The sequence below is a fragment of the Charadrius vociferus genome, unplaced genomic scaffold (assembly GCF_000708025.1).
Source record: "Charadrius vociferus isolate BGI_N301 unplaced genomic scaffold, ASM70802v2 scaffold787, whole genome shotgun sequence".
NCBI classification, from domain to species: Eukaryota; Metazoa; Chordata; class Aves; order Charadriiformes; family Charadriidae; genus Charadrius; species Charadrius vociferus.
The window spans coordinates 702204-712175 of record NW_009649307.1 but is presented as its reverse complement, the minus strand read 5'-3'; the positions used below and the strand labels follow the sequence as shown (position 1 = coordinate 712175).

Below are 9972 nucleotides of genomic sequence, written 5' to 3'. Positions count from 1 at the left end.
GGTGGGAGGGAGGTTTCCGAGGGTCTGAGCGCTTTGCTGAACTTTTATCGTTAGATCCACCCAACTTCTGCTTTCCCTGTGGGGTTTCTGTCTTGATGCAGATGTTTTTCTTTCCTAATTAATGAAAGCTGCAGCTGGTACCTAGCCAGGCTGCAAAATGAAAGTTGAGGCATTATTGTGAATAAACATCACTTTCCTGCACAGTACTTTTTTTTTTTCCTTTCTTTTTTGGTGTTTTTTTTTTTTTTCCTCTCCATTCTCTTTTGATAGATGAGGCATTTTGATGGCAGGGAGACTTCATCTTTAGGTATATCTGTGGCCTGGTGTCTAAACCTTTTCCTCCAGTCTAATACTCTGGCACAGGTAGTCTTGGGAGACTTGTAGTTTGCTGACACTTTCCGGCCAGGCTACTAAACTTGTGTTTTTATTCCCTCCAATGTTGTGGTTCCTGTTGGGTAGGATCAGCAAGGGATAAAACACTAATGGTTGTTTCAGGCTGTTCTGGTCATAAAATACAAGACTATTGTTGCCAGGACTGTAAATACAGGGTTCACTTACATGATTGACTTAACAGCAGAGAAAACCCAGTCAATTAAACCTAAATATTTGAAAAGCAAAACAAGCACCGCCAAGACTCTGCAAATTCCCCTTGGTGTCCCCCAAGGAGAATACAAGTATTTGTGAGGGCCAGACTTGAACAAGGAGCTTGCACGGGAAAGTAAATTCCCCAAACCAAAATGCTGCTTTTCTTTTGATGTTGAGGACCAGATTGTCTTGCTGGGAAAGTAAATATTTTAAAAGTTGCCACAAAACTTTGTTAATATTAATTATGGGTTTTTTTGTTCTCTCTACAGAATCAGGCGCAGCTGTCTGTGAATTTTTTTTAAAGGCAGCCTGTGGAAAAGGCAAGTAATATTTCCGATACAATTGTAGTTATTGAAGGGGAGGGAGGAAACTAGATTTTCTACCAGTGGCTGCAGTACTGTTGTTTTTTTTTAGAGATGAGGGGATAATCAAGATAGAGGATAAAAATGAAGGACATTGGAATAACTGTGGCAGTTGTGAAATAACGGTATTTTTTTAAAAAGTCGGGAGGTGAATAAGCAAAGCTACCGCTGAAGGAAAGCTTGAACTTGTTACAAGCAGACTTTGCTGTGGATGTGCTTGTATTAGTTGCTGTGGTTTGTGGTTGCCAGAATTAAGAGCTGGAGACTACATTGCTTAGCTTGTTAGAGGGTAACGTAAGACTTGTCCCAAGTGGCCATTGCACTGAAGGCTAAATTCATAAGAAAAAGTGATACGTTCTGAAACCTGTGTTGCAGAGAGGAGCAAAGTGCTGCTGATGCCCTGTGCCTTCTTGTGCCATGTATTTTAATTGGGGTTTTTTTTTCCCTACTCCTTGCCTCATCTTTCTGCAGGAGGCATGTGCCCATTCCGACACATCAGTGGGGAAAAGACAGTTGTTTGCAAACACTGGCTACGAGGACTGTGCAAAAAGGGAGACCAGTGCGAGTTTCTGCATGAGTACGACATGACCAAGATGCCTGAGTGTTACTTCTACTCCAAATTTGGTAAGGGGCATTGTATCTCCTGCTTAGCATTCCTTGCTGGCATGGGAGTCTGGTGAAGAGGATCCTGGTGCATCCCTCTCATCTGTCTTCAGAGCATTACAGTTCTTCTGTGTCTGATGATATTGTTAGATTGTAATTTTTTTTCAGATCTGCTTAGTCCTTCGCCTTATTATCCCCCTAGATTTATGATTTATTGTAGTTGTTGTCTCTCTCAAGAGCTTGTCCCTTGGGGGAAGAGGGGGGAAGTTCAAGTTTTTATTGGGTTTTATGCCTTATGTTCTGTTTTGGGTATGAGATGAGTAGGCTGAGCAGTTGGTCTTTGCATGACTCTTATTTTGGGGAGTTGATGAGCAGCAGAGGGCATGGGAGTGCAAAACTTTTATGCACTTGCTTTCCAGCTCTGGAGATCTGGACATAATGAGGCAACTTGCTGTCAGAAACTTACAGTCTTGTAGGTTTCCTTGGATTGAGGTTAGTGCGCAATTTGTAGTTTCTCCACACTTCTGGTGCACTAAATGTTTGGTTTTTGTTACCATGACTGCTCTTTCAAATTTAGTTTCTGCATTGTTTTTAAAAGCATATACAAATAATCCAGTCTGGTAGAACTTTGCTCACCGGTGGTGAGTCCTTGGTCTTCTTCATCTAGGTTAAGGCAGGCAATAAGACTGTTGTGCCTGAACTTACAAATGTTGGTAACAGCTTTGTGGGAGCTACATGATCCAGGTAACATTTTGAGAGTTGTTCGATCTTGAACCTGCACAATTGACTAAGAAGTGTGTTTGCCTTTGGTACAGGGGAATGCAGTAACAAAGAATGTCCATTCTTGCACATCGACCCGGAGTCTAAGATCAAAGACTGTCCCTGGTATGACAGAGGCTTCTGTAAACATGGTATGTATGTCACACAGTTGCAGCTTCTGCGGCTATAAATCAAGCGTAGGGTGTTGCTGTTCTTTCTTTGCGAGATCTGCTTGTGTACTTGCTACTATTGAGTGCTGGGGTACGTATATATGGAACATGAACTACTGAGCTTTGTGTTGCAGGTCCCCTCTGCAGACACCGGCACACTCGAAGAGTCATTTGTGTGAATTACCTAGTAGGATTCTGTCCAGAGGGGCCTACCTGTAAATTCATGCAGTGAGTACGCTTCCAGGCTTGTCCTGTAATCTTGTGTTTCCCTTATAATGCGGTATATGTCAAATGAGGGTGCTCCAGTGCTTCCCAATGGCTTTGGAGATTTGGCCAACATTTACTTTGTTGTACCGATTTGAGGATATGGGGCAGAACCTCTTCAGGGAGTTACCAGTAAGACCTTGGTGTGGTGATCAGATGCCATCAGTGCATCGGGGGGATCACATGGGTTTATATTCCAGAAGACTTCACAGGTAGAGGGTTATACTCCATACTGGGTTGTCATTTTCATGTATGTAATTGCTGAGCGTCAGAATGCAAAGAGAAGTGGGGAGGGGGAGGCCTATTTCCTGTGAGCCGAATTTAATTGGCTGAATGTTTGTTTTGTTGTTTGGAGTTACTTGACTAAGCTGATGGTAAAATGCGGGCATACGATTTGAGAATCAACTTTCTTGTTTCCGTCTAAACCAGCCCTCGGTTTGAACTGCCAATGGGAACCACAGAGCAACCACCACTGCCTCAACCGACACAAACACAGCAAAAGGTACACGATTTCCCTGCCTCCTCTACACGCCCACCCTCAGAGGATTTCCTACAGTGCTTTAAAAGAGGGTGTTATAGTCTAGTGGTCAGAACTGGACACCTGGGCTCTTGGATTGCTGGAAAGCCTTGGAGAAATACTCACACAATGAGGGAAAACGTTCCTATTTTACAACAGGGTGTGATATTCTTTTGTAATTCAGAACTTAGAGACAAATCCTACTAAACTGCAAAGCACTGTCCCTTCTCTCCCCTCCTCCCAGCCCTCTCATGTCCACCATCTGATCACAATAGACTGCTGCTGCCTTTGACCTGGGACCATGGTGTTTTGCCTTATTCTGTTTCTCCTCTCACCTTGGTTAACCTTCACAGTTGTTAGTACTGCCCTCCAGCTCAGAGGCCAGCAATGGCAGTTCTGTCGCTTGGGGCGCTGCCTGGAAGTGAGGGTGCTGTGCAAGAATTAAGCAGTGGGCAACCCTGAGTGCCATTATAGTGATGAAAGCCCTACAATTCCTCCAATTTTACATGGAGATCTAGTCACAGAATACTCCCACATTACATGGCACATCATACGTGGTTGTGCAGCAATCTGCCAGTTTTTGTAAGCTGCGTGACATCTCTCAGCGATGACAACGATATTTTAGCAGCCTAAACCTACTCTCTAAATCCGCCTTCCAGAGAAAAGCAGGATTGCTGGGCTTTGTAAGCCGCAGCGCTTGATTTCTTCTCTCTGATGCTCCAGCTGGCAGGGCACCCACACACAGATTCGGAGGAAAATTGATCATTTGATATGTGGGGTGCTCTTTTCCCTTCTTAACAAAATAACAACCGTAAAGGTCTTTATCCTCGATGCACTTAACGAGTCAGAACTCTTCTCCTAACCAACAGAGGACACCCCAAGTCATCGGAGTCATGCAGTCTCAAAATAACAACACTGGGAACAGAGGACCCCGGCCGTTGGAGCAGGTCACCTGCTACAAGGTAATTCAGAGAGGAGGGACGAGGAGGGAAAGCAGAGGGTGCTAGATTTAAGAAGTACAGAGTGCACATCACCTGGGCTATGTCATGCTGCTTCGCTGCTGGTTGCTTGTCATAGGCAAAGGAAGGGACTGTTGTGATGAGGGGTGTTGGTCCTGCAAAAGTGTTTTTCACAGTGTGAACAGGTTCACGATGTGTGCGCTCTGCTCAACAGACATTGTGTTTTGCGCGTGCATACAGCTGTGGGAATTAGCACTGAGTCCTGAGGCCTCCGCGTCACTGGTTTGCCAGCTCATGGACTTGCTGTGCAATTAAGGCTGCTCTAGAACAGACTGTGCTTGTCTGCTAATAAATAGGAAACCCTACTGCAATGACAGTTAAAGGAGACTGCTGAACTGTCCATTTCAAAATAAGAGTTAATACTAGTTTTGATTCATGAGTTAATTTGCTTACACTTGGTCACTGTAGAAAGATTTTCTTCTCCCCTGTTAGCCTGGAAGGTCCCTGGGAGTAACAGAAACTCAATATGCAAAGACTGTTCAGTATTTCAACTGTAAATGCACCCCGTTGCTGTCAAACCAAGGAATGAGCTATCCACCTTGGTTGCTCATTGAGGAGCACCGGTAAAACTTTGACACAATTGATTTTCCATCTCTGTTTATTTTTCCACAAAAGCCTCAAACCTAGCCATGGGAAAAGGGCAAAGAATCTTCCTGTCCCATCAGCTTTGACATTTACCTCATTGTACATGCCAACTTCTGTGCCTTAGGTGCTCATTTGGGTAAAAATTGCTGTGATTGGACAGGGATATTAAGTGGCTGAATCCATTTAACTGAAAACCTTTAATAGTTGCTTATTATTTTAGCTACAAGTAAATTACATAGCTGGAGAATGCTGTTGCACCAGATACTGGCATTTCTCTCTGGGCTTGTATAGCTTCAAGCTGCAAAATCATGAATCTCTTGTTCAGACGTGCTTTCCTCTGTCTAATTCAGGATAGCTGATCAGGAGAGTCCCTGTGTTTCTCTGATGTAGTGCATGTCACATGGAGAAGTGTTGGAAGGCTCAAAAGTTGAAATTCTCCCTGAGTGTTACAGCCCTTTGCTGTTTGTAACGATGTGCTGAGAGCTCTCCCCTTTGTAATGCGTTATAATAATATGATGTCAGGTTGCTCTCGGCACAGAAGCAGTTTTTGCTCCAAGGAGTAGAAATAACCCATAAATCATGTCCCTTGTGACACTGTGTTTCACTTCACCTGCTAAATGCTGCATCTTCCATACGCAGAAAACCTTCCGAATCAGAACAGTTGCCAGCTAACTTAACAAAGAGAGCTAGAGGGGAAAAAACTGTTAACTGTGTAATAATTCCTCTTTCTCTTTCTCTTTTAGTGCGGTGAAAAAGGTCATTATGCCAACAGATGCACCAAAGGACATCTGGCCTTTCTCAGTGGACAGTGACAGAGCAGAACGAAGAGCGCAAGGGAGCTATTAACACTGAGAAAAGGTTTCTGCCTAGCACTATGTCTTGAACTATTAATCAGGTTGTTTTTTAATGCCATTACTGAAAGAACTGGTCAGAGGCTGGCTGCTGCTAAGCAACATTTTTGTAATTGTCCACAACTTTTTTTTTTATGTTTTAACCTTTTTAAAATAGATTTTGGCCTCCGCCTGTTTTCATTGAGCCCCGCTGAGAGGTAGACCTAAAAGCCGATAGATATGCAACCCCCTCACCGGTGCAGCACTCTACGTAAACGCATCTTACGCCAGTGTTTCTTTAAAGTGTTTTCCTTCTGCCACTTCTCTTTGGAGAACCTGCAGCGTTTCAGCCCTCTCTTTGGAAGCAGGAAGACTGACTGGGAAAACTAATACTTGAAATGCCTTCCCTTCAGTGAGGAAGCAGGGATTCTGCTGTCCTGTAGCTCTTAAAAAGCAAAGTCGTGTTCCCTGGTCCAGCCTGTTGTAGTCGGTACGCTTGTCCTGGTGGCTGACTTAACGCATCATGTACATCAGGCTGCAAAACTCTCGTCCACTTGCTTTGTTTCTGTGCTTCTTGCTATACTGAAGGTTAGAAATCAATCTTCTGGGTGAGAACTGATCAAGGGGAGGATTAATTGGCATCTTGGTGGTTAGCCAAACAATGAGGAACAATGATTGTAGGAAATCCACATCTGTGCTCATTTTCCATTTGCAAAAAGCAAGGAGGGAAATGAGCATGGCTTGAAGAGTAGGAACAGAAGAGTCTTGTCTCAGCCCCCTGTCGTCCAGCTCACACCGAGCAGGTATTTCCGTAGCCTAGAGAAGACCAAGAAGTGGAGATGTATATTCTCATGGAACACTGCTTTTAGAAGTGGTAGAGCATTCTTCTGAGAGCAATTTTTGCAAGCCAAAACCCATCCGTTTTGTGAGAAAACTATTTCAAAAGGGCCAATGATAAAATGTGAATTAAAAAAAAAAAAATTGCACCTACAATATGAGCCTTATTGATTCTAACCCATCTCTGATTTGCTGACTGCCTTTTTACTTTGTTTTTATTGAAATGTACTGATGGAAATAGCTGGCTGTGAATTTTTTTTTTAAGAACAAGATAATATGACTAGATTAAGTGACCAGAGCCTATGTTGGTGTGAGTGACCGCGGTTATTTCACTGTGGAGAGTCAAAGTCAGTCAAAATAGAAGTTTCAAGTCTAAGTGACTGTGGTGTGACAGACCATCAGACACTTTTCATAACACATTGGGCCCCAGAGGCTGAACAGCTGCCACAGAATGAGGTGTGTTATCTGCGCGTAACTAGGCACGTGGAAAGGGAACCGCAACACTTCGGTGTCTGGCTGCCTTCCCCATCTAGTTCAGGAGTTCAGGTCTTCACTACCTGAACGGGTATTTTCCAAAACTGAAAGCTTTCCTGTAACCACTGAAGCTCTTAAGAGATTCTTCATATCCCTTAACAAGTGGTTTTCATTCTCCCTGCTATCCAGGAAAGGACAGTGCAGGTTGTACCTGCAGTTACAAGCCTCGGCAGGTAGTGCTGCCACAGTGGGACACACTTGCTTAGAGGGGTGCGTAAGGAAGGTCTTCAGCTGGGGCCAAACCCACCCATGCTCCTTTAAGCTGCATTTATGCACATAGTGTCTCCCGTTAAACTTCTCACCACTGCATTTAAGTCAAGAAGCAAAGTTTTCCTTCAGTTTAACTTTATGGACCTTTGTTATATTAAAGGTCTCTTAAAACTTACATCCATTCAGAATAACTTCCCAGCTTTTTTTAGGAAGGGAAGTAGGTAGAGTTTTGATAGAAAAGGGTTATCAGAGGTAAGCAGCATTAGCATCCCAGTGACAGAATGAGAGTTGTGGACCTCCTTAAAGCTAAACCACTCTCATCTGAGGCAGCACTCTGCAATGATGGAAAACTGCCCAAATACCTACAATTCCCAGGCAACAGCCTCACTGAGAATCAGAAACACGTGGCCACACCAACACACCACCTAAAGCTCAGATACTGTTCTTTCAAATCAAAATAGTATATCCTTTCAGGTAGTTGTTCAACCTGTACATAACGGCCATTTATTTAGGTGCAATTCAATGCTTTTTACTTTTATCAAACTGTTAAATAGGAATCCATTGTAATAGTTTCCCCAGTTCATGATGCAACCCAAGTAGCAGGCGCTTTCCCAACCATCCCTGAACTTATCCTTGAGGGGTGAAACTCTAAGATGATAAACTCACTTACACAGTACAATTAACAAGTCAATTATGAGTGTCAGCTCAGAAAATGTAAAGTGTATGCACTTTATTATTGGTTGTAATAGTACAGATTTTAATATGAATAGTTCTCTTGTCTTCTGTCAGGGTGTTCCAGCAGCCAAGTCTGTTCAAGGCTGTGGCTTCGCTTTCTGAAATTCACACTTCAGTGGTACTTCCTGTGGCGGTCATGCTCTGTATCATTCAAAGTAAAGCAAGTTAATTTTACTGAAGTCAGAAGAAAAAAAACACAGCTGAAGTTACTCTAAATCTCTCTAAATTACTCTAAAAATCTGAGCATGTAGTTTCTAAGTACTGCCAGCCATCTGATAACTTGCTAAAAGCATTCAAGTTCTCTATGGCTAAAAGAAGTCTGCTTGCCCACAGTCTCAGATTCAATCAGCAATTGTTAGCAGTCTTTATTTCTAAAAGTAGCAGCAGATTGTTTTTATTGCCCCGAGCAATCTTCCAAGCTGCACTATACACTTAGCCATCCTGCTCGTACTTACTGATGTGACTGTAGCTCCAGATGTAGCTGATGACAACATAACCAGCAAGCACCATGGAGATACCACCGAGGCCCCCTTTCTTGACATTGATATATTTATTGTAGTATCTGTCGTAACCTGTATAGGAGAAAAGTTGTTTTCAGAGCAGCCAGATGAGTTGCATATTTTTCTGTGTCAGAAAGAAGCAACCCAGTTTCACAGAACTTCAGGAAATTGTTTCTAATGAAACACCTGAGGGCCTCAGAAGCAAGTCAGAGAAGGCAACCCGTGTGTTAGTCAAGCAAGATAAATTCAGGTTAATAGTGCTAAGCCAAAAAAAAAAAAAAAAGAGAGAGTGAGTAAAAAAGCACCATATACCATTTTTACCTAAACATTATTGTGACTTTCATGAGCTCAAGCTGCTTTGGAATTATCTCTTTCTTTCAGACACATTTAGGGACATAGTTTAGTGGTAGGTTTGGCAATGTTAGGTTGCTGGTTGGACTTGATGATCTTAAAGGTCCCTTCCAACCTAGATAATTCTATGATTATGTAGACCCCTGCATTTGACATTTTGTGTTTAAATCTACCTGAATGCCGTATCTGAATCTATAGCAAAAGGCATCATCAAAACCTTCGCCAAGCAATCTATAAAAGCCCTGTGTCCTTTCTTATCATCTTTAGGAATCAACTGCATTTTTTCTTATTTACTCATGATGTTGGGAAACCTCAAGATTTTCAGCAAATAGGTTCAGGAGTAAGGTCACCGTATTTCCTCCTTATAAAAGAAGGAACACTGAAAACAAAACTTGGGAGGATAAAGCCTGTGTGAGAAACACATTTACAGCTGGGAGAACAAGAACCTACAGGCGGCACTGTTCTGGGAAAAAACATTGCCTTGAAGCAGCCCCTGTACTGCTGGGTCCTCCCTGACACAGCCAGAGATGCTCACAGAATGGTTTGGGTTGGAAGGGACCTTTAAAATCATCTAGTTCTCCCCCCCCTGCCATGGGCAGGGACATCTCCCACCAGCCCAGGTTGCTCAAAGCCCATTCAGCCTGGCCTTGAACACCTCCAGGGATGGGGCAACCACAGCTTCTGTGGGCTACTTGTGCCAGTGTCTCACCACCCTCACAGTACAGAATTTCTTCCTGATATCCAGTCTAAATCTACTCTCTTTCAGTTTGAAGGCATTATCCCTCATCCTATTGTTACATGCCCCTGTAAAAAGTCCCTCCCCAGCTCTCCTGTAGGCCCCCTTTAAGGACTTGGAAGGGGCTATAAGGTCTCCCCGGAGCCTTCTCCAGGCTGAACCCCCCCAGCTCCCTCAGCCTGTCCTCACAGCAGAGGTGCTCCAGCCCTCTGATCACCTTCGTGGCCTCCTCTGAACCTGCTCCAACAGGTCCATGTCCTTGTGCATGTGCCTAGCTCCCCCTTGGAGAAGCGATTCACACCCTCCAGCTCTCCACCAGCCGAGGGGGTGCGGCAGCCCCGCCGCGGGCCCCCCTCCCCTCTTCCCCGGGGCCCC

General features: G+C 43.8%; 2 protein-coding genes across 2 annotated transcripts in view; one reads left to right on the top strand and one right to left on the bottom strand.

The window, feature by feature from the left end:
• The first annotated feature begins 436 nt into the window (after positions 1 to 436).
• Positions 437 to 6515, top strand: CPSF4 (cleavage and polyadenylation specific factor 4, 30kDa). The gene is made up of 8 exons (XM_009889226.1): positions 437 to 455; positions 855 to 905; positions 1419 to 1571; positions 2366 to 2461; positions 2614 to 2707; positions 3173 to 3245; positions 4130 to 4222; positions 5608 to 6515. The coding sequence occupies exons 1-8, from the start codon at positions 437 to 439 to the stop codon at positions 5674 to 5676; spliced, it is 648 nt and encodes a 215-aa protein (XP_009887528.1). The 3' UTR covers positions 5677 to 6515.
• A 1607-nt stretch (positions 6516 to 8122) lies between these two features.
• The window catches only part of ATP5J2 (ATP synthase, H+ transporting, mitochondrial Fo complex, subunit F2), a 2201-nt gene continuing 351 nt past the window's right edge, over positions 8123 to 9972 (bottom strand). The window contains exons 2-3 of the mRNA XM_009889224.1: positions 8466 to 8582; positions 8123 to 8151 (exon numbers count right to left, since the gene is read on the bottom strand). Coding sequence (XP_009887526.1) covers positions 8123 to 8151; positions 8466 to 8582 — 146 coding nt within the window. The remainder of the gene's footprint in view (positions 8152 to 8465; positions 8583 to 9972) is intronic.